The sequence below is a fragment of the Lithobates pipiens genome, unplaced genomic scaffold, assembly GCF_037356315.1.
Source record: "Lithobates pipiens isolate NorthernLeopardFrog02 unplaced genomic scaffold, aLitPip1_a1.2 Scaffold_8, whole genome shotgun sequence".
In the NCBI taxonomy this organism is placed as follows: domain Eukaryota; kingdom Metazoa; phylum Chordata; class Amphibia; order Anura; family Ranidae; genus Lithobates; species Lithobates pipiens.
Genome location: NW_027507903.1, coordinates 668954025 through 668979731, shown reverse-complemented (window position 1 = coordinate 668979731; position 25707 = coordinate 668954025). Strand labels below are relative to the sequence as shown.

At 45.9% G+C, this 25707-nt stretch overlaps 1 protein-coding gene across 1 annotated transcript in view; it reads right to left on the bottom strand.

Annotated features, from left to right (window-relative positions):
• Positions 1 to 14950: 14950 nt before the first annotated feature.
• The window catches only part of LOC143962514 (uncharacterized), a 30526-nt gene continuing 19769 nt past the window's right edge, over positions 14951 to 25707 (bottom strand). Inside the window, exon 3 of the mRNA XM_077471789.1 lies at positions 14951 to 19608. Coding sequence (XP_077327915.1) covers positions 17881 to 19608 — 1728 coding nt within the window. The 3' untranslated portion in view covers positions 14951 to 17880. The remainder of the gene's footprint in view (positions 19609 to 25707) is intronic.

Here is a 25707-nt window from a genome sequence, read left to right as displayed (position 1 = left end):
CCCTAGCTACAGACAGTATCATCTTTTGACCGCATAATACCACAACCTATTCATCTGTTTGTATCCTGTCATCTACTGTAATCTGATGTTCAGAATAAAAGCATCTGTGGATGGAAATCGGTATTGGTGAGTTCAAGCTATCTGATGAGGATTGTCCTCGGTGATTATATCTGCTTATATGGACCAGGCATAGAGGTCTCACAAGGGATAGATCGCTTCACCCCAATCGGAGTCAGAATAGGCACTGATATAAAGGTTCCCCTTATATCAATAACCCCACCCCCCCCTTACCTTAGTGTATTCTTTCTGCAGAAGGTGATCTCTGGTCATCAGAGTTCCTCCTCCCCTCATGTTGCCAGAGTTCCTGGGGTCCCCCTCGATGATTGACCACTTTAACCACTTTAGCTGGAATTAGCTTTTATATATATATATATATATATATATATATATATATATATATATATATATATGTATATATATATATATATATATATATATATATATATATATATATATATATTAGGAATGGGCTCCGGCGTGTTCGCACACTCCACGTGCAGAGCCCGCCAGGAAGTCGGTGCTGCGCTAATGGCAGGTAGTGAGAAATTTTCCTGATGTGCGGCTCCAGAGATTGTGATTGGCGCAGTGGAGTGTGCGAACACACCCAAGCACATCCCTAATATATTTATATAAAGCCCTATGTGCTTTCATAGCTGTCTTCTCTATATATAATACACTCTTCAAATGTGCTTTAAAATGCATGATTTTCCCTTTCATGAACAAGAAAATAATGCAGTTATGCTGTTGGGCTGGTATGATAATGCTATGGGGCTGGTATGACATTTTTCCAGGGCTGGTTTTTATTCCCAGTCCGGCCCTGCCTCCTTCTCTCCTTGTGTGTCCATCCAGAACACCAGAGCGAGCGTAAGGCAGCCCGTCCAGCATGGCAGTGCTCGGGGGGGGGGGGGGCTCCTCTTCCTGACACAAGGGTCCTTTTCGTTTTCTTTTCAGTGGCTGCTGATGTGTGGGGCCGGACTGGCCTACCAGGAAATTTCCCGGTAGGCCGCCTGCCATGGAGCTTTGATCTGTGGCTGCAGCACTCCCCTCCAGGCTCCCGCCTCCTCCTCTTGTTTGTCACACATAGTGGGAGCGCTGTGTGTCACGGAGCCGGGTCTGAGTGTGTTGTCGGTGGCAGTGTAACAAGGTCCCACCCCCCTAGACAGGATCGTGTGATAGTAGATGGAACACCCATTAATATGTATTATAAGGGGCCGCGAGCCAGTCTTGTTACAGTGGCCTCCCGGGAGATTAAAATCCAAGCTCCGTGACAGCAGAAGATCGTTGCCGCTCTGTGTGATCCAGGGAAACTTGAAGGTTCCAATTGGTGGGCAATGGCAGGCTGCATTTGGTGGGCACTGGTAGGCTGCATTTGGTGGTGGGCACTGGTAGGCTGCAATTGATGGGCACTGATGAAGCCGCTTTAGATGCATTGATCTCTTGTATCATTTCTGCAGTATCTGATCATCTCTTGTATCCTGTCTGCAATCTCTGACCTTCTCCTGTATCATGTCTGCAGTCTCTGACCATCTCCTGTATTATGTCTGCTGTCTCTGACCATCTCCTGTATCATGCCTGAAGTCTCTGACCATCTCCTGTATCATACTCGAAGTCTCAGACCCTCTCCTGTATCATGTCTGCAGTCTCTGACCATCTCTTGTATCATGTCTGCAGTCTCTGACCATCTCTTGTATCATGTCTGCAATCTCTGACCTTCTCCTGTATCATGTCTGCAGTCTCTGACCATCTCCTGTATGAAGCCTGAAGTCTCTGACCATCTCCTGTATCATGCCCGAAGTCTCTGACCATCTCCTGTATCATGTCTGCAGTCTCTGACCATCTCCTGTATCATGTCTGCTGTCTCTGACCATCTCCTGTATCATGTCTGCAATGTCTGATCTTCTCCTGTATCATATCTGCAGTTTCTGACCATCTTCTGTATCATGTCTCCTGTCTCTGACCATCTCCTGTATCATGTCTGCAATCTCTGACCATCTCTTGTATCATGTCTGCAATGTCTGATCTTCTCCTGTATAATGCCTGAAGTCTCTGACCATCTCCTGTATCATGAGTGACGTCTCTGACCATCTCTGGTATCAAGCCTGCAATCTCTGATCTTCTCCTGTATCATGTCTGCAGTCTCTGACCGTCTCCTGTATCATGTCTGCAGTCTCTGACCCTCTCCTGTATCATGTCTGCAGTCTCTGACCATCTCTTGCATCATGTCTGCTGTATGTCTGCAGTAGTTGGGAGCATGACTTTTCCAAAGTGTCTTGGTATGCTGAACCCTTCACTGTAACTAAGGAGCCGAGCCCAACCCCCGAAAAACAACCCCACACCATAATCCCCCCTCCACCAAATGATTTGGATCAGTGCCCAAAGCAAGGTCCATAAAGATATGGATAAATGAGTTTGGAGTGAAGGAACTTAACTGGCCTGCACAGAGTCCTGACATCAACCCAATAGAACACCTACGGGATGAATTAGAGTGGAGACTGTGAGCCAGGCCTTCTCATCCAACATCAGAGCCTGACCTCACAAATGCGCTTCTAGAAGAATGGTCAAACATTCCCATAGACACACTCCACCCTCTTGTGACATCACGACTGCCTACTGTTTTTATTTATTTTTGACACTGGGGCCAGGATCTGGGAGCCCTCTTGTTAAATGGGGACAAAGTGCTTTGGGTTGGGGAAGGCAGAGCCCCTCTCCCCAAAGCACCCCACATGTTGAGGACATGTGGCTGGGTATGGTTCAGGATGAGCAGCCCTATGGATTTGGGGGGGTGGGCTATGCCGTTTTTTCTTTACATTTTGGTGTGGGGTTCCTTTTAAAATCCATACAGAACCTAAAGGGCACAAAGGGCCAGGTATGTACTAGGGAGGGACCGCAAACCGTTTCCTTCACTTTTCATTTATTTTTTGCCGGGTACCGGCAGTAGCTCGCAGCTGCGGAGTACATGCTACAGTTTTGCTACAGCAGATTCTACACACTATAAAAATGCGCCACTTTACAGGCAGACTAAAGGCACCCCCAATCACTGTATTTAAATTATTTTTTTCATTTCTATTGTTTCACTTTAAGCATCATTACCCCTTTAAAAACGATAATTAAAAAAACGTTTTTTTGCATTGATAAATATGCCCCAGGGCATCACCCGGGCCCCCATGTCCTCTTATGGCCAATAACTTGCATATAAGCCTTCAAAATGGGGACTTTTGATTTTTCAAGTTTGGGCCCCATAGACTTCAATGAGATTCGATATTCGAGTCCAAACGTTTTTTTGCAATTTTTGGTTATTCTGGTGCGAACTGAACCGGGGGGGGGGGGGGGGGGGTAGGTGTTTGGCCCATCTCTAGTCAGAAACAAGTGGTTGCAGGTTAGGATCAAGCAGAAGTGTAGTCGAGGAACAAGCCAAATGTTGGTTATGAATGGTGGTGGAAATACAGAAAGCAGCAGGAGTGGCAATTGTGAGATATTGGATGGGAAGAGCACAATAATCTGGAAAACAGTGGTCTTAAATAGACACTTGCACACCCAGAGTCACATGGATGACCAAAATCTAATCAGATCATGGACCCAGTGGCTCAGGAAAACCATAGAGGAGCCATGTTTCCCAGGACTTCCTCTCACTCTGCATTGCTGCTGTGGTTGAGCACCACCTGCAGTGCACACAACAAACTGCACCTGCCTACACTCACCCCCACTTCTTTGACAGGTGCTGTCCTCAGCATCACACACAGAAAATAACGTGAACAACACAACGAACATGGTTAAGGTACAACAGGAGAAAGTTCACACAACATAATCAGAGTATCTTGCAGGAAGTTGCCTGCAGTTGGACCGCAAAGGGTGAGGAGCCTAAGAGTCCTCTGAGGAGTCAGACTGCAGGTGACCATCTTCTTCTGTACCAGTGGGATATCTGCATAGCTGAAGGGCTCTCTGTCTCCAGCTGGCTTGGTAGACCAATCAACACTTAGCACACACGGCCTCAGCAGGTCCCTCAGTCGCAATAGCAGTTCATCCAGGGCCAAGTCCATAACCAAATCCTAGTGCCAGCCCAGAATGACTTGTTTATATTTCTGCAACCGGTTCCTGTGTTCATGTACCCAGGTGCTGGGCATCTGGGTTTGAGAGCTCTCTGTAGAGTCCAGAAAGAGATCCACTAGCAGTGATCTGTAGTGCCTGAATATAAAGAAAAAATGGCATGTGCCCGGTAGCATGGTGGACTGTATTGTTGTAAGCCCACACTACATCGCCTACGTGCTGATTTCAATGATCACAGTGCCCTCGCTCAAGGGTACTTAGCATGCCCAGAAGAGTGTGGTTGAACTGCTCAAAGGCCCCATTACCTTGGGGATGATACGGAGTGGTATGTGACTTCCTGATACCACTAAGGTAACACAGTTTGGAAAAGATTACCAAGTACAAGTTTGGACCTTGATCCGATACTATCCATTTTGGACATCTGTACGGTTGTATCACATACTCCCAGAATAAGATGGCTGGGGTCAGAGCCACCTGGTCCTTGGTTGGGACCACCACTGCATACTTGGTGTGACAAACCCAACCAGGACAGGGGATTTTGGAGGGAAATGCAGGGTGGCCTCTTGCCTACCGACTATAGGCCCTGGCTTTAAGGGAACACTACTGTTTGGGAGATGCATGCCTGGGGGACCCTTGGAATGGTCTTGCTTTGGATTTTTTTTTCTTTGAAACACGCAGACACAGGGAATCTAGGCCCAGATCCATATTTAGGGCCTCTATGACCATAACCAGCATGGACTGCTTTCGATTGGCAGACTCAGAGCAGATATCATCAGCTCAAAGCAACCTGATTCTGCTAAGTGTTTCTCTCCCATTGTTAATTGGGTCACCTATTGTTTCTGTCTGTCTGCTAGTATTGTGTCCACTCCACCTTGTTAGCAAACTATCGTGGGATGTTATGTGTTTATATAAATTATCTTACGGGTTAATTAAATCACTGTCAGCTATTAATTACTAGACGCTATTAATTACGTAGATTAGCATTATGTGTATGTTTCTGTCCTTTAGCAGTGTTAATTATATTCCTGTTTACAGTTTGTATTGTTATGGTAATATGAGCAACCCCTCACCTGATTGTGTGGTGTATAAATTCTGTGTGAGTTTTCAATAAAGAGTTCCAGTTCCCATATAAACTATTGCCGGAGTCCGACATCAGTGCCTGACCTCACAAATTCACTTCTGGAAGAATGGTTAAACATTCCCATAGACACATCTCCTAAACCTTGTGGACGGCCTTCCCAGAAGAGATGAAGCTGTTATAGCTGCAAAGAGCGGAGCCAACTCAATATTGAACCCTACAGACTTAGCCCTTGTACACACGGTCGGAGATTCCGACAACCAAATCCGTCGGATTTTGTCTGAAACTGTTGCATACACACAGTCGGACGAAGTTGTCGGAAAATCCGATCGTTCAGAACGTGATGACGTTATTTCGTTACGACGGGACTACGTTCAGGCTAGTAGCCAATAGCTTTGGTGTAGGAATTTGATCTGAGCATGCGTGGCACTTTGTCCGATCGGAATTCTCTACACATGATCGGAGTATGTCCTATCGGAGCATTTTGTCTGAAAATATTTCCGGCAAGTTGGAAAATTTGGTCTGACGGATATTCTGATGGAAACAGTCCGATGCATACCACACACAGTCGGAATATCCGACAAAACTCTCAGATCGAACACATTCCGTCGGAATCTCCCACCGTGTGTACAAGGGCTAAGACTGGGTTTGCCATTCAAGGTCATGTGCGTGTAAAGGATGTGTCCCAATACTTTTGGTAATATAGTGTATGTTAGGCATGATTTATGAAGGAATCACATTTTGGTGATGAAGGTGAACGTACGCTTTAAATGAATTACAGTTAAAAAAAAATACAGTAGCTAACCACGTAAGTCTGATTATGAGTGTTTATTTATACTTTTATAGACACTATAAATGTATAGATAAATCTGTATGAACCTTATCTGAATGGACTTTGGCACCAAATACTGACAAAGCTCCACTTTGTTTTGCTTTTATTTTCAAATATTAATTTTAAACTTTCTTATTTTTCACCACTTTTTATCTTTATTTTTCAGTTTTTTTTTTATTTAAATTTTTTTTTTGAAAATACTATATAAATCAAATTCTTACAACGTGGTTATTTCTATTTATTATCAGCGGCACCTATTATGTTACTATGCTAATATTTATATATCAATTTTTTTTCTTATATTTATGGTAATTATCATAGGTATGTGATTTTTGCACATTAATTTGAGATCCTTCATTCAGAGACAGATTTAGATCTTAGGGGGGGGGGAGGGGAGGCCTGGTGCACTTCAGGTTATACACAGACTTTGTTTACATTCTCAATGACAGTCACACAATTTTAACCACTTAGCAGCCGGCCCATAGCCCAATGATGGCTACAGGGCGGTTGCTTAACTCCGGGAGGGCGTACTATGATGTCCTCCTAGAATTCCGCTCTTGCGCGCACCCTGGGGCGGGCATCCGAGAACATCCGTGACCGCCAGGTCCTCTGGACCCAGCGGATCACGGTAAACGGTCAAAGGCCGCTAATCGTGGCCGTTTACCACGTGATCGCTCCATCAAATGATGGAGCATTTCACCTGTAAACAAACCTTGTAAACATGACAAAACTTGTAAACATGACATGATGCCGATCCTCTCTCCTCTCTGTGTACTGATCGGTACAGTGCGAGAGGAGAGCAGGAGAGATCGGATGGCAGCAGTGCTGTGGGCTGGATCTGTAGTGCCCACAGTGCTGCTCTGTGACAATTGCATTCACATCCAGCCATCCATCCATGCTCAGGCATCCCTCCATGCTTAGCCATACCCTACCATACTCTGCAATACCCTGCAATATCCAGCCATACTCTGCAATACCCAGCCATACTCTGCAATACTCGGTGATACCCAGCCATACTCTGCGTTACCCAGCCATACTCTGCAATACCCTGCAATACCCAGCCATACTCTGCAATACCCAGCCATACTCTGCAATACTCTGCAATACCCAGCCATACTCTGCAATACCCAGCCATACTCTGCAATACCCTGCAATACCCAGCCATACTCTGCAATACCCAGCCATACTCTGCAATACCCAGCCATACTCTGCAATACTCTGCAATACCCAGCCATACTCTGCAATACCCAGCCATACTCTGCAATACCCTGCAATACCCAGCCATACTCTGCAATACTCTGCAATACCCAGCCATACTCTGCAATACTCTGCAATACCCAGCCATACTCTGCAATACCCAGCCATACTCTGCAATACCCAGCCATACTCTGCAATACTCGGTGATACCCAACCATACTCTGCAATACTCTGCAATACCCAGCCATACTCTGCAATACCCTGCAATACCCAGCCATACTCTGCAATACTCGGTGATACCCAGCCATACTCTGCAATACCCAGCCATACTCTGCAATACTCGGTGATACCCAGTCATACTCTGCAATACCCAGCCATTCACATCCATCCATGCTCAGCCATCCCTCCATGCTTAGCCATACTCTGCAATACCCAGCCATACTCTGCAATACTCGGTGATACCCAGCCATACTCTGCAATACCCAGCCATACTCTGCAATACTCTGCAATACCCAGCCATACTCTGCAATACCCAGCCATACTCTGCAATACTCTGCGATACCCAGCCATACTCTGCAATACCCAGCCATACTCTGCAATACTCTGTGATACCCAGCCATACTCTGCAATACCCAGCCATACTCTGCAATACTCGGTGATACCCAACCATACTCTGCAATACCCAGCCATACTCTGCAATACTCTGCGATACCCAGCCATACTCTGCAATACCCGGTGATACCCAGCCATACTCTGCGATACCCAGCCATACTCTGCGATACCCAGCCATATTCTGCAATACCCAGCCATACTCTGCAATACTCGGTGATACCCAGCCATACTCTGCAATACCCAGCCATACTCTGCAATACTCTGTGATACCCAACCATACTCTGCAATACCCAGCCATACTCTGCAATACTCTGCGATACCCAGCCATACTCTGCAATACCCGGTGATACCCAGCCATACTCTGCAATACCCAGCCATACTCTGTGATACCCAGCCATAATCTGCAATACCCAGCCATACTCTGCAATACTCGGTGATACCCAGCCATACTCTGCAATACCCAGCCATACTCTGCAATACTCTGCAATACCCAGCCATACTCTGCAATACCCAGCCATACTCTGCAATACTCTGCGGTACCCAGCCATACTCTGCAATACCCGGTGATACCCAGCCATACTCTGCGATACCCAGCCATACTCTGCGATACCCAGCCATAATCTGCAATACCCAGCCATACTCTGCAATACTCAGTGATACTCAGCCATATTCTGCAATACCCAGCCATACTCTGCAATACTCTGCGATACCCAGCCATACTCTGCAATACCCAGCCATACTCTGCAATACTTTGCGATACCCAACTATACTCTGCAATACCCAGCCATACTCTGCAATACTCGGTGATACCCAGCCATACTCTGCAATACCCAGCCATACTCTGCAATACCCAGCCATACTCTGCAATACTCTGCAATACCCAGCCATACTCTGCAATACCCGGTGATACCCAGCCATACTCTGCAATACTCTGTGATACCCAGCCATACTCTGCAATACCCAGCCATACTCTGCAATACTCTGTAATACCCAGCCATACTCTGCAATGCCCGGTGATACCCAGCCATACTCTGCGATACCCAGCCATACTCTGCGATACCCAGCCATACTCTGCGATACCCAGCCATACTCTGCAATACTCTGTAATACCCAGCCATACTCTGCAATACCCGGTGATACCCAGCCATACTCTGCGATACCCAGCCATACTCTGCGATACCCAGCCATACTCTGCGATACCCAGCCATACTCTGCAATACTCGGTGATACCCAGCCATACTCTGCAATACCCAGCCATACTCTGCAATACCCAGCCATACTCTGCAATACCCAGCCATACTCTGCAATACCCGGTGATACCCAGCCATACTCTGCAATACTCTGTAATACCCAGCCATACTCTGCAATACCCGGTGATACCCAGCCATACTCTGCGATACCCAGCCATACTCTGCGATACCCAGCCATACTCTGCGATACCCAGCCATACTCTGCAATACTCTGTAATACCCAGCCATACTCTGCAATACCCGGTGATACCCAGCCATACTCTGCGATACCCAGCCATACTCTGCGATACCCAGCCATACTCTGCGATACCCAGCCATTCACATCCATCCATCCATCCATGCATGCTTAGCCATACTCTGCAATACCCAGCCATACTCTGCAATACCCAGCCCTACTCTGCAATACTCGGTGATACCCAGCCATACTCTGCAATACCCAGCCCTACTCTGCAATACTCGGTGATACCCAGCCATACTCTGCAATACCCAGCCCTACTCTGCAATACTCGGTGATACCCAGCCATACTCTGCAATACCCAGCCATAACAGTGAATAAATTGCGGCGCATCCATGCTCAGCCATCCCTCCATGCTTAGCCATACTCTGCAATACCCAGCCATACTCTGCAATACTCGGTGATACCCAGCCATACTCTGCAATACCCAGCCATACTCTGCAATACTCTGCAATACCCAGCCATACTCTGCAATACCCAGCCATACTCTGCAATACTCTGCGATACCCAGCCATACTCTGCAATACCCAGCCATACTCTGCAATACTCTGTGATACCCAGCCATACTCTGCAATACCCAGCCATACTCTGCAATACTCGGTGATACCCAACCATACTCTGCAATACCCAGCCATACTCTGCAATACTCTGCGATACCCAGCCATACTCTGCAATACCCGGTGATACCCAGCCATACTCTGCGATACCCAGCCATACTCTGCGATACCCAGCCATAATCTGCAATACCCAGCCATACTCTGCAATACTCCGTGATACCCAGCCATACTCTGCAATACCCAGCCATACTCTGCAATACTCTGCAATACCCAGCCATACTCTGCAATACCCAGCCATACTCTGCAATACTCTGCGATACCCAGCCATACTCTGTGATACCCAGCCATACTCTGCGATACCCAGCCATACTCTGTGATACCCAGCCATAATCTGCAATACCCAGCCATACTCTGCAATACTCGGTGATACTCAGCCATACTCTGCAATACCCAGCCATACTCTGCAATACTCTGCGATACCCAGCCATACTCTGCAATACCCAGCCATACTCTGCAATACTTTGTGATACCCAACTATACTCTGCAATACCCAGCCATACTCTGCAATACTCGGTGATACCCAGCCATACTCTGCAATACCCAGCCATACTCTGCAATACCCAGCCATACTCTGCAATACTCTGCAATACCCAGCCATACTCTGCAATACCCGTTGATACCCAGCCATACTCTGCAATACTCTGTGATACCCAGCCATACTCTGCAATACCCAGCCATACTCTGCAATACTCTGTAATACCCAGCCATACTCTGCAATACCCGGTGATACCCAGCCATACTCTGCGATACCCAGCCATACTCTGCGATACCCAGCCATACTCTGCGATACCCAGCCATACTCTGCAATACTCTGTAATACCCAGCCATACTCTGCAATACCCGGTGATACCCAGCCATACTCTGCGATACCCAGCCATACTCTGCGATACCCAGCCATACTCTGCGATACCCAGCCATTCACATCCATCCATCCATCCATGCATGCTTAGCCATACTCTGCAATACCCAGCCATACTCTGCAATACCCAGCCCTACTCTGCAATACTCGGTGATACCCAGCCATACTCTGCAATACCCAGCCCTACTCTGCAATACTCGGTGATACCCAGCCATACTCTGCAATACCCAGCCATACTCTGCAATACCCAGCCACACTCTGCAATACCCAGCCATACTCTGCAATACCCAGCCATACCCAGCCATACTCTGCAATACTCGGTGATACCCAGCCCATACTCTGCAATACTCTGCAATACCCAGCCATACTCTGCAATACTCGGTGATACCTAGCCATACTCTGCAATACTCGGTGATACCTAGCCATACTCTGCAATACTCGGTGATACCTAGCCATACTCTGCAATACTCGGTGATACCCAGCCATACTCTGCAATACCTAGCCATACTCTGCAATACTCGGTGATACCCAACCATACTCTGCAATACCCAGCCATACTCTGCAATACTCGGTGATACTGAGCCATACTCTGCAATACCCAGCCATACTCTGCAATACTCCGTAATACACAGCCATATTTTGCCATACCCAGCCATACTCTGCAATTCTCAGTGATACCCAGCCATACTCGGCCATACTCAGCCATACTCTGCAATACTCGGTGATACCCAGCCATACTCTGCAATACCTAGCCATACTCTGCAATACTCGGTGATACCCAACCATACTCTGCAATACCCAGCCATACTCTGCAATACTCGGTGATACTGAGCCATACTCTGCAATACCCAGCCATACTCTGCAATACCCAGCCATACTCTGCAATACTCCGTAATACACAGCCATATTTTGCCATACCCAGCCATACTCTGCCATACCCAGCCATACTCTGCAATACTCAGTGATACCCAGCCATACTCGGCCATACTCAGCCTCTGTATGTGGCCAGTCTGTGGAAGTCTCACACATGTGGTATCGCTGTACTCAGGAGGAGTAGGAGAATCTATTATGGGGTGTCATTTTTGGCATGTACATGCTATGTGTTATAAATATTGTATAAATGGAAAACTTTATGTTAAAAAAATGTGTTTTAACCACTTCCCGCCTCCCGGCCGTCATATGACGTCCTTGACTTTGTGCGGGTATATCTGAATGATGGATGTAGCTACAGGAATCATTCAGATATCAGCTTTTTCAGCCGGTGATTCCCTACACCATAACAATGATGGCCACTCTCTGGTGCTTATACCAACTGACCGTTACGATCGAAGCCAGCATTTTTAATTTTTCTTTTTATTTCAGGCTTTCCAACCTAGAGGCGAGATGTGGGGTCTTATTGACCACAGTCCGCTGGACAATCCGTCCGTGTGTGGGCTCCGGCGGACTTTTTCGTTCCAAAAGTCCGGCGGACTTAGAAAGAAGTTTTGACTCAAAATTGTCCGCCGGACTCGGTAGTGCGGCGGACAATTCGCCTGTTTGTGTGCTAGTCCGCCGGACTTTTGAAATGAATGAACTTGCCAACACAGGGAGAAAAGTCCATTCATTTTGGTCAGGAAAGGGGGTGGGGACAAGCGAGCGGATTCCGATAAGCCCCCTACATGCAGACCAACCAACGGCCAGGGTTGTCGGGAAGAGGCCCTTGTCCTCATCAACAAGGGGACAAGGTGCTTTGGAGTGGGGGGGGCACAGGGCCCCCCTTTCCCTAAAGCACCCCCCATGTTGAGGGCACGCAGCCTGGTACGGCTCAGGAGGGGGGGCGCTCACTCGTCCCCACCCCCTTTCCTGACTGGCCAGGCTGCATGCTCGAATAAGGGTCTGCTATGCACTTTGGGGGGCCCCCATGCCGTTTTTTTGGCGTAGGCCTTCCCCTTTAAATCCATACCTGTGTGGGGGGGCATTAGTATTGCGCCACCCTAAGTCAATACTTTGTACTTTGCCTTTCACTGCAATTACAGTCTTTTTGGGGATGTCTCTACCAGCTTTGCACATCTAGAGAGGGACATTTTTGCCCATTCTTCTTTGTAATATATATCAAGCTCTGTCAGATTGGATGGAAAGCGTCTGTGATCAGCAAATTTGAAGTCTTGCCACAGATTCTCATTTGGATTTAGGTCTGGACTGTGACTGGGCCATTCTAACACATGAATATGCTTTGATCTAAACCATTCCATTGTAGCTCTGGCTGTATGTTTCGGGTCGTTGTCCTGCTGGAAGGTGAACCTCCGCCCCAGTCTCAAGTCTTTTTTTATAGTCTTTTCTCCTAAGATTGCCCTTTATTTGGCTCCATCCATCTTCCCATCAACTCCGACCAGCTTCCCTGTCCCTGCTGAAGAAAAACATCTACATGATAGATGGTGTGTTCAGGGTGATGTGTAGTGTTAGTTTTGCACTACACATAGGGTTTTACTTTTAGGCCAAAAAATTCAATTTTGGTCTCATCTGACCAGAGCACCTTCTTCCACATGTTTGCTGTGTCCCCCACATGGCTTCTCACAAACTGCAAACAGGACTTCTTATGGCTTTCTTCCACCAATGTCTTTCTTCTTGTCACTCTTCCATAAAGGGCAGATTTGTGGAGAGCACGACTAATAGTTGTCCTGTGGGCAGATTCTCCCACCTGAGCTGTGGATCTCTGCAGCTCCTCCAGAGTCACCATGGGCCTCTTGGCTCTTCTCTGATGAATGTTCTCCTTGCCCGCCCTGTCATTTTTAGGTGGACGGCCATGCCTTGGTTTGTCTGCAGTTGTGCCATACTCTTTCCATTTTTGGATGATGGATTGAACAGAGCTCAATGAGATGTTCAAAGCTTGGGATATTTCTTTATAACCTGACCCTGCTTTATACTTCTCCACAACTTTACCCCTGACCTGTCTGGTGTGTTCCTTGGCCTTCATGATGCTGTTTGTTCACGAGGGTTCTCTAACAAACCCATGAGGGCTTCACAGAACATCTGTATTTATACTGAGTTTTTAATTACACACACGTGGACTCTACTAATTAGGAGACTTCTGAAGGCAATGTGTTCCACTAGATTTCAGTTAGGGGTATCAGAGTAAAGGGGGCTGAATACAAATGTACCCCCCACACTTTTCACATATTTTTTTTTGTAAAACGTTTTGAAAACCATTTATCATTTTCTTTCCACTTCACAATTATGAGCCACTTTGTGTTGGTCTATTACATAAAATCCCAATAAAATACATTTACGTTTTTTTTTGGTGGTAACATGACAAAATGTGGAAAATTTCAAGGGGTATGAATATTTTTTCAAGGCACTGTATATCTGCTGATAAATACTGTGCGATTTCTATGCTGATTTCAATGTGGGGGTGTTGCAACCCTGGCTGGTGGTTTTGGGGGTTTAACAAAATCTAGAAGCCCCTTTTATTGATAGGGGGACCCCCAGACACCGCTTTCCCCATGTGAAGGAGTATGTGGGGGTGAGCTATTTTTTTGCTATATCACCACCACTTTTATACCACTATTATAGAGGAAAAAAAAAACTTTATTCACATTAACATCTCCTTTCCTAATTCCTGCTCCCATCAACAGGACACATCTAGTGATTATAAGATACAACATCACAATGATACATTATATTAGGATCCATTATAAAAGTGATCCAATAGAATTCTATTGGTGATCCATTCTATGGGGACACCTCATATTAGGATCCATTATAAAAGTGATCCCATAGAATTATATTGGTGATCCATTCTATGGGGACACATTATATTAGGATCCATTATAAAAGTGATCCCATAGAATTCTATTGGTGATCCATTCTATGGGGACACCTCATATTAGGATCCATTATAAAAGTGATCCCATAGAATTCTATTGGTGATCCATTCTATGGGGACACATTATATTAGGATCCATTATAAAAGTGATCCAATAGAATTCTATTGGTGATCCATTCTATGGGGACACATTCTATTAGGATCCATTATAAAAGTGATCCAATAGAATTCTATTGGAGATCTATTCTATAGGGACACATTCTATTAGGATCCATTATAAAAGTGATCCAATAGAATTCTATTGGTGATCCATTCTATGGGGACACATTATATTAGAATCCATTATAAAAATTGGCCAATAGAATACTTTTATTTTTTTTTTATATTTATTAAATTTCAAAGATTGAGAATGTACAAAATGGTGCACAAATATTCTACCAGTTGTACAATATAGTATAAGTAAGAATATTTACCAACAAGAAAAAGAAAAACCGGAGGAAAGGGGTCACCTTAGTAAGCATAGGTTCGGAGGTGGAGGGGAATGGGTCGCACAAACAGCCGGTTTTACGGGGTATGCCCACTGATGCCGGTGTCCAATTGCTTCCAACGTTTTGAAAAGGTGTGTAATTTGAGGTAAGAGTAGATTATCCAATTGAGTTAGTCATTTGTAGGACTTGTAGGTGGGCTATAATAAGGGTTTTGAATGGAGGAACTCCTGCTATCCTTGATCCAAAGGTCCCATATTTTTCATAAAAGTTGGGATTTGTAAATGAGTTTTCATAAATGAGAATTCCATTAGGAAGTGATTGTTGAGAGTGCGTAGAATTTCTTCAAACAAAGGGGGGGTTCTGGTTCCAGTTGCGTGCTAGAACCAGTCTGGCTGCTATGGGAACGTGAGAAATTATAGTTTTGAGTTGGGAGGGAGGTCTGTGGTACCCTCACCAAGAAGTGCCATTTGCGGACTGAGTTGCTCTGCGGAGCTTGTTATAGATGTTACAAAGTCTGAAATTGTTAGCCAGTATGAGGAGATACAGTACATGGGCAGTCCCACCAGATGGGGTACCGGGTTCCAGGATGTACGCACAATCTCCAGCGGTTTGGCCAATCATCTGGGAAAATAGAGGCGAGTTTGGTCGGAGTGTAATACCATTTGGGGAAGGTTTTATGTATGGATTTATAGTGTGAGATACATTTGGAAATCTTTAGAGGCAGTTGTAGGGAGGAATGCAATTTACGAAGAGGGATGGAGAAATGAAGTAGTTGTGAAGTAGAGATGTGAGATTTCTTTCTTGGCTGAAGTGGGAGAGTCATAAAAGGATGTCCAAGAGAAGATTATTATCTTTGTGTTTAAGAGCTTGAAGAATTGATCTTATGTTCATGTACTCATTGCGATTACATTTTTTTGCAGTTTCATAGTTAGTAAGGTTGAATAAAGACACCAGTCCATCCAGTTCAACCTGAGTGAGTGTCTACAATTGTCCCTATCCCTGTACATTGCACACTCAAATTGGTCCCTACCCTTAAGGAGCCCACAATCCAAGGTCCCAATTCATATACTAGGGCCAATTTTGGATAGAAGCCAATTAACCTACCTGCATGTCTTTGGATTCTCAGAAGGATAGCAGAAAAGAGTTGTTATAAAGACCTCCGATTTGCCGCATACCACTCTGAGTCCAGCTACTGACTTTGAGTCCCGAAGCAATTCCATCACTACGATGGAGAGGGAGCGTAGGGTGTGAGTGGAGAGTGAGCGTAGGGTGTGAGTGGAGAGTGAGCGTAGGGTGTGAGTGGAGAGTGAGCGTAGGGTGTGAGTGGAGAGTGAGCGTAGGGTGTGAGTGGAGAGTGAGCGTAGGGTGTGAGTGGAGAGTGAGCGTAGGGTGTGAGTGAGAATGCCTGAAGTCGGTTGCGTTATAGAGGACGGGGTAGAGAGGCTTTAATAGAGCTTAAGCTGTGGTGAGGGGGCTTGTATTTGAGTAGCATTGCTGAGAGAACGTTCTTAGCCCTTGTACACACGGTTGGACATTCCGATTACAATGTCCGATAGGACCGTGTTGTCGGATAATCCAACAGTGTGTGGGTTCCATCTGACTGGTTCCTTCGGAATATCCGACGGACAAAGTTTTCCAGCTGGGCTATAACATTTTCTGACAACATGATCTGATCGGACTTTATCCGATCATGTGTAGAGAATTCCGATTGGACAAAGTGCCACGCATGCTCAGATCAAATTCCTAGACCAAAGCTATTGGCTACCAGCCTGAACGTAGTCCCGTCCTAACGAAATAACGACATCACGTTACGTACGATCGGATTTTCTGACAACTTTGTCCGACTATGTGTATGCAACAGTTTCGGACAAAACCCGTCGGACAAAACCCGACAGATTTGGTTGTCTGAATGTCTGACCATGTGTACAAGGGCTTAGGTGGAGGGTGGAGAGCGAGTCCTTCAATCAGTATCCATGCAGGCTGATCATGAGAGAGTCACCAGTGCTTGATGTGTTCTATCCAATAGAATTCTGTTGGTGATCCATTCTATGGGGACACCTCATATTAGGACCCATTATAAAAGTGATCCCATAGAATTCTATCGGTGATCCATTCTATGGGGACACATTATATTAAGATCCATTATAAAAGTGATCCCATAGAATTCTATCGGTGATCCATTCTATGGGGACACCTCATATTAGGATCCATTATAAAAGTGATTCCCATAGAATTCTATTGGGAATCCATTCTATTGGGGACACATTCTATTGCGGACACATTCCAGTTTTAGTAATCATACATTATTATAGTAATATCATTATATTAGTGATAAATCCCATTTTTTTCTTTCACTAGTAAATCTTGGGCTCATTTCTTCATATGTTTCCTCTGAGATTTTTACTTTGATTTCCACCCCCTAGTATAGATTACATAGAATAGGTGGGAGGAAAGAGTGGAGATCTGTCCCATCACAGTGACTGGACTGGACCCTGCACAGAGTGACTGCATACGGCAAAGGGGCAAATAGTAGGGGGAGGGGGAGGGGCAGGAGGAGGGAGATTGCTGATGTCACACACTGTGTTAAATTTCTGTTAACCAATTAAAAAGAAAATAATATGGCAGATTATCGTGGGATAGATTGATAATAGGTAGATCATTATATAGGCCGCCCATTTCCTCACTGACCAATAGGAACATGTTACTGCAGTAACTGGACAGCTATTATACCCAATTGCAGTGATCAGTGACAGAGGGAGAAATCTCACTTATACTTATTTATATTAAAAACCCTGCAGGATACTAACTAAAGCCCCACCCACTGCATTATTCTATTGGTTGTATATTCCACCAATCCCATCCCTCCTCCCTGCGATGCCACCAGTCTCCTGACAGATTTCTCCTGATTCCCCTCATGTATCTTTATACAACCTCTCCATACACCTATCCCAGCATGGAGGGGCTCAGTGAAGGTGGTGGTGAAGGTGTGGAGATGTCGGATCGGGTCACACAGATCATAAAAGGAGATCCGTCCGACCTCATAATCCAGATATATCCTGACTCTGTTACTGGAGAGATTGGGGGGTAAGAAGATCACATTACTATTATGTTTTATTGTACACTGATCACCATTCCTGTACAAACCCCAGGACATGTTATTATCTCCAAGCAGTGACTGCCCTCCTCCCCTGTCTATACTGGGGTAACACATCCCGACTATCCATAGATCTGATCCCCCGACATCCACTTCCCAGTAATGTCTCCCTGAGGAGAAACTCCGACTGCTCAACACCTGAGACCAATACTGAAATCTCTCTGGTGTTTTGGGGTGGTTCTGGTTTCTATCTGACATGGATACAGTTTTCCTGTCATCTGATATATGGAGATAATTATGAGCTGTATTTACATCCAGTAATATGTCTGCAGCTTCCTGTATGGGGAAGTATACATTTACCTCTGTTATTATATCAGATAAACCTGTGTGTAATGTGTGTGATATCCCATCCACATCCAGACCCCCTCCATCATGGAGGAGCTCCTCATATCTCTCTCTGTCCTCATTATCTCCATCCTCAGTATCACACAAGTCACCTGTGTCTGATTCCTGTAAGACAGTCAGTGGATCCGTCACGTTACACAGCTCCTCAATGTGACGCAACTTCCTGGACAGCTCCTCCTTCTTTATTTCCAGATCCCGGATGGAGATGGAGATCCGCTCTGCCCTCCCGGAGATTTCCCTCAGGACTCTCTTCTCCAGGTCTTCCAGACGTCTCCTGAGATCTCCCAACAGGACAGTGACTCTCTCGGTGTCACCAGCTGCTTCTTCTTCTACTTTCCTCCTGTGTTCCTGCAGACTCTGGACTCTTTCCTCCATCTTTTCTCTCTTTCTTAGAAGTTTTTGCAGAACATTCCTCAGTGTCTCCTTCTTCTTCTCAGAAGCCTCAACCAGTGACTCCACCTGGTGTCCTCGATGTTCTCCAGCCAAACTGCAGGTCACACAGATACAGGTCTCATCCTCAGTGCAGTAATACTCCAGGATTTTCTTATGGACGGAGCATTTCCTGCTCTCCATGGACAAGGTGGGGTCACATAAGACGTGTTCTGGGGACTTTTTGTGGACTCTCAGGTGTTTATCACACAGAGAAACCTCACAATGTAGACAGGATCTAACAGCAGGTACAGGATAGTCCACACACTGAGTACAGATGACCCCGGACTCCTCCTGAAGTGGCTGAGCAGACAGTAAATTCTCCACTATGTTACGTAGAGTTATGTTCCTCTGCAGAGCAGGACGACCCTTGTACCTTTTTCTGCATTCTGGACAGGAATAACCTCCAGACCCCTTCTGTGTATCCAGCACACGATCAATACAGTTCCGGCAGAAGTTGTGTCCACATTTTAGCATTATAGGATCTGTATAAATGTTCAGACAGACGGAACATTCCAACTCAGCTCTCAGATCCCCAGACGCCATCGCTGACAGCAGACGAGGAAATGAAGTTAACTTCTCTGACACCGGAGAAGAATGCAGTTGGGAGGGTCACTTCCTCCTACACAGGGCGAGGCTGGGCCATATATGTGATATTTGACACGGAGATCAGAGTACAGAGGGGGGAGGATTTTCTCACAGCAGTAAAGATAATCATACCTCCCAACATTGGAAGAGAGATAAATGTGGAAAGAAACATGGCACACTAACTGGATGGATAGAATTTTAAACAAAAATTCTTAGGAAAATTCCTATGAAAATTCTCAGAACATTCAACTGTCGCTCCAAAGATTTTGTTTCCCCTAAAAATTTGATCTTTGAACGAATAGACTTCACCGAATGAAAACCACATACACTGTTGGAAATTCATTCTATCAAGAAAAATTTTCCATCCTGCCCCTTCGAATGTTCTCATCACTGAATTAAAAAATTAACATCAATTTGACCCCGCTAATGATTAAAAAAAAATTAACAAATTATCTTAGAACGTACTTTTCCTAAAAAAAAAATCATTCAAAATTCTACCCATCTATGACCAGCTTAAAGTGGGAGTAAACTCCCATCTCTTACTTTTACCTATAGGTAAGCCTATAATCAAAGCCGTAGCTTGTGGACCCGATGCAAAAGTTGACCTGGGTCCCCCACCCACTACCACCCACCACTTCCACCGTGCGTGCAGATACACCCACCACCCGCCAAGATACTCAAAGTGGCTTAAGAGTTTTGAGTTCCCAGACTTCCTCCTTAGATCAGAGGACAGGGATTGCCGCTGGAGAATCAGAGGACAGGGATCACCATTGGAGAATCAGAGGACAGGGATCACCGCTGGAGTTCAGAGGACAGGGATCACCACTGGAGAATCAGAGGACAGGGATCACCACTGGAGAATCAGAGGACAGGGCTCACCACTGGAGAATCAGAGGACAGGGACCCCTGGCAGGTCACTTGGCAGAGCTTCTTTCCCATCCCAGCACTGTATACAGCTCCTCCCCCCACACGTCACAGGGCTGAAATCACATTCCTATACACACAGTCTGTCAGCCTTCACAGGGGGTATCCTTTTTTTTCCGTTGTTATGACCTGGGAAATCCCCTGGTTGGAATGGCAATGTAGTCTCAGTAGGCAGATACACCCTGTGCAGATCGTGGCTGACTTGCTGTGTTGTAAAGGAATGTGATTTCAGCCTTGCGGAGGAGGAGAAGTATAGAGTGCTGTACTGGGAAAGGAGCTCAGCAGACGGGCATAGCATCCAGGGTAAGGGGGGGGCGATTAGGGGGCTTTGCTGGGGTGGGGCACAACTTAGATCTGGGGGGGCAAAGCCATGTGTCACAAAATCTGGAACCTGCAGCCCCTCAGGAGGCGTTAAGGGATTTGTTTTAGCAATTTCTGAAGGTTTCTCTGTCAGTGTTGGCAGATGTTGGGGTAAGGTCACCTCCTGGAGGTGTGTGTCGTTTCCCGAGTTGTCACAGAAGTGGGATAAGCAGACATCCCCGGGTGGGGGGTACAGAGAATCCCAGCTGGTGACTAGGAGACACGGAGCAGTGTCATACCTCACTAGTGACATCGGTCCCATCATGGCTACAGGACGGCACTCTCCTCCTCTTAACTCGCTGAGCTCGGTTACCATTCCATGTTGCCAGCACACAGCACAGATACTTCCCCATCCTGGGCTGTTCTCACCTCATGCTCCTCTCCATTCAGGAAATGGCTCACAGCTTCTCCCCAGCCAATGAGAACAAACGGGTGTGGACTGTGGAAGGCATAGTGGAAGCCCAGTACTGGAGCGTGGCTGTGGGACCCTAGGGCAGATCGGAACAGGACTTTGTGGAAGATATGATAATATGTCAGGGAGGCTGCAGGGGCCCCCTGGGGTTAGGGGTGGGGTTGCGTTTGTGACCCCTGCAACCCATTATGCTATGCCCATGCCTATAATAATAATAATAAATAAGGAGAAGGAAAAAGGCAATGGAGAGAAGGGAAAATATACCCAACTGAATGTAGATTTCCAGAGGATAGCAAGAAGAGACAAAAAGTCCTTCTTAATCACCTCAATACAGGCCACTTACACCCCCTTCCTGCCCAGACCAATTTTCAGCTTTCAGCGCTCTTACAGTTTGAATGAGAATTACTCAGTCATGCAACACTGTACCCATAAGAAACTTGCATCCCTTTTCACACAAATAGAGCTTTCTTTTGGTGGTATTTAATCACTAGTATTTTTTTTATTTTTTGTGCTATAAATCAAAAAAAAAAAAAAAAATTTTGTGAAAAAAGGGGGCGTGGCCTGGCACGAGAGAGATGGCCGCTTGAAGACAGAGCTCCGGAGCGGTGTGTCAGCTCTCTCAGCCCAGCGATCATTACACTGCAGAATGGGAAGGTTATCCAGAGGAGGGGCACATCACAATCACCCCCGCACCCCGGGAACCTCAAAACACAAGCAGATTCCGGAGCTTTTCATGTCCCAGAGCCAGGGAAGGAGAGGTGCGGTGGAGGACAAGATGGCGCGCTCCAGCACGAGGGAGGAGGAAGAGGACTATGACGCCGACTCCATAACAAACTCTGAGGATCTGGTAAGGAACACTTTATCACCAGACCAGCCGCTTACACACTCAGCAATGATGGACATAGCAGCAGACATTAAAACAATCGCTATCCACAGCGATCACTGATTTGAAAACAGACATCCTAATGCTGACTGAACAAATGGCGGCAAGGGAGAGGGCAGGCAGGCACAGAGACAAAGCCATACAAAGGCTAGAAGAAGTCTCAATTAACCACTCACAGCATCTGATTAATGTAAATAGACATTTGGAAGATTTGGATAATAGGGGCAGGAGGTGTAACATACGAGTCAGAGGTATCCCAGAATCTGTACCAACAGAGCAGATAAGACAAGTCCTCTGTACAGTGTTTAATAATCTTCTGGAAAGACCTCAGGAATCGCCCATTGACTTTGACAGGGCACACAGAGCGTTAAGACCTAGAGCCCCTGACCCAGCCCCCCCTCGGGACATAATATGCTGCCTATCTAGCTTTGCCCTTAAAGAGGAAATACTCCAAAAAGCAAGGCAAAATGATCAGATTCTGTTTATTGAAACTGTAATCCAATTGTTCCAAGACCTCTCCCTAATCACTCTCAGGAATAGAAGAGCACTTAAACCTCTCCTTGATGTCCTCAGAGAAAGAGGGTTACAATATAGGTGGAAATTCCCATTTGCGTTACAGGTGAATAGCAACGGGAAACAATACCTCCTACGTACCCCGGATGAGATACCCACGTTTTGTAACAGTATACAGATAGATCAACTGGAGTTGCCGGAGTGGTATCAGGAGTTCCGTCTCCTTCCCCCCTGTGTCTACCGCCTCCTCACCACCGAGGATTTCGCCTTGTAAGCCGCCATATGTGAAAGGGATTGGAGGGAAAAAGAAAAAGCTTTATGAGAACCGTCACCTGGCCACCCAACCGCATAAATCCAATGATCTGCAGGAGAACCGTTAATGCATTGGCGATACTTTGGGAAGACAAAAAGAGTAAAACTTGCGCTTGGTAAAAAATTAATTGGTATAGAGAAAATTCAATTCAGAGAAAAGCAGCTGAGCACAAAGAACCAGATACTAGGTCTAAATAACAAAAATGTGAAAACAGTGCAGCGCTTGATATATGCCAGGTGACTGAATATAGTGAGACAATAAATAAGGAAAAAACTTTCAAAGATAATGTTTCAAAAAGTAAAACCTCAGTGTTAAACAATATACTTGTGCATGTAGTGCAATGAAAAAATGGGTTATTAAACCAAAAAAATGATCAAAAAAACTATTGGAAGGACAAATAATTATTTGGACTGCAGCTTAATGCTGTAGAGCACAAACCTGTGATTAAGTGAACAAGTAAACAACAAAATTAAAAAACAAATCAAAACAAGTCCCATGCTTTGAAAAAATTTAGTGATTTACAAGGGCCCATACATGTGAAGATATAAGTTCGTTGAGTGAAACCGTAAATGGAACTTTATAGTTGAACGTGAATAAAACTTTAAAATTCGTCCCAGATATCACTGGTATAGGTGCTTGACCACGTAAATTCTTTCACTGTACAATTAAAGTAAGTAATGAAGGCTTACCAGAGCCATCTTTAATAAGCGCAGATACGAACTCCCCAACGATTGGGATCGGACAAGATCGTTCCTCCGACACTCCACGTGTAGATGGATGACTCGAATCACCTTTCCGGATAGGAAGGTAAAGAATGACCCACACCTTCGGGTGTTCCTTGAACGTCGTCCGTTCCGGTCCGTTCGAAAATTATTCAAATTGGCGTGTCACAAAATAGATAAAAAAGGAAAAACGCCCAATCGTGTGATAAAGTCTAAAACACGTATACTTTATTTTCAACCAAATAGACGTTGAAAGATGCAGTTGACTCAATGGAGTCGTATAAAATGAAACGAAAGAATTGCTAGCAAAAATATATAAGATACTTTGGGAAGAGACAGTGACATCATCGCAGTTTTCTTTGAAATTAGTACTGTTAACTTTATGAGAGGGGGGGCGTGTCTGGCCGTGGAAGGAAATGGCTGCTTAACTCCTCAGCTCCGTCTTGCCCGCAGATTTCAACACCGGTGGACCGGGAGATATCGAGCCGATTCGTCATAAAACTATAGGAACGTCTTCCCGTGGACAATCTGCAACTCGCTCGCGTTCCCCGAGAGATCAGGGAACCCGCTCCGCGCAAACTATCCCGGAGCTCTTCCGAAGCCAAGGCCCTAATATGGCCGCCAATTCTCCCGCCCGAGGCCACCTCGGTATTACCCTCACACCAACGGAGCAAATTCCGACTTCAGCGGAAGGAGTACAAACCTCTCATCAACACCCGACTCTACAGGACTTACGGGCTGTAGCGACCGACATAAAAGACACTCTCACAACCGCCATTACGGATCTCCGTCAAGAACTACAGGCCATCACCGGCCGATTACAAGCGGTGGAATTACGGTCGAACCAGCAACAACAACTGATCCGTAACCATGATCGAAGGCTGGATACTCACACCCTACAGCTCCGGGACCTAAACCGACATGTCGAGGACATCGATAACAGAGGCCGCAGACACAACCTCAGAGTGAGAGGCCTTCCGGAATCGGTCGACAAGGACCAACTACTACCGACTGTTACATCTCTCTTCAACCAACTACTTGACAAACCCCCACAATCGCCTATAGCGATGGAGCGTATTCACAGGGCACTCCGTCCGAAAGGCAAGGAATTGGATCCCCCTAGGGATGTAATATGCTACGTTAACGATTTCGCCATTAAAGAAGATATCCTTAAAAAGGCGAGAGATAAATCGAACCTACAATACGAGGAGTGTACCGTCCATATCTACCAAGATTTGGCAGCAATCACACTCCGCCATAGAAGAGACCTACGCCCCTTACTGGATGTCCTGAAAAGCAGAGATATTCGCTATCGTTGGCGCTTCCCGTTCGCTCTTCAAGCAACTCGTCATGGCCGCACGGCTACTCTGAGAGTCCCGGAGGATCTCGATCAATTCTGCCGAACGCTGGACGTACCGTTCGTTGATCTGCCAGGATGGTACGTGGACTTTCGAATCCCTCTCCACTACGGAGACCATGTGGAAGATGACTATATGGAATATCAGACCGCCAGCTACCGTAGGCGCCGTTCGCCCTCTATGCCGAGAACGAGGGATGACCTTAACTTCCGACACCCATCTCCAAGCCCGACTGCAGCTCCGTTGTCTCGTAGAGCACGAAGGTCCCGCTAAGATGTAGGTTTCCATGTCCTGAGAAAGGCTAACACAGCCTAGGATACAGTGATTTCCTATCTCACTACTGTTACACTTTCTTCGAATCGTTACCTGCCGTTGCGGAATTTTCTTTTTGTTTCCGTTACCGAACAGCTTAAGTTACCAAACAGGCTGACCATTGATTCGTTACTTTAAACACCATCTTCGTTACAGAACAACAAACGCCCACGAATAGCAGCGATGACCTCAGCTTTCCACAGAGGATATACAGACCTGAACATGTCTCCCGAACGACAGGATAAGAACACTTAGCTGAACTTTGGCACTTATGAAGCGATAAGATTCGTTTTCAGCCGGCCCCATTTCAATCTTTCGAA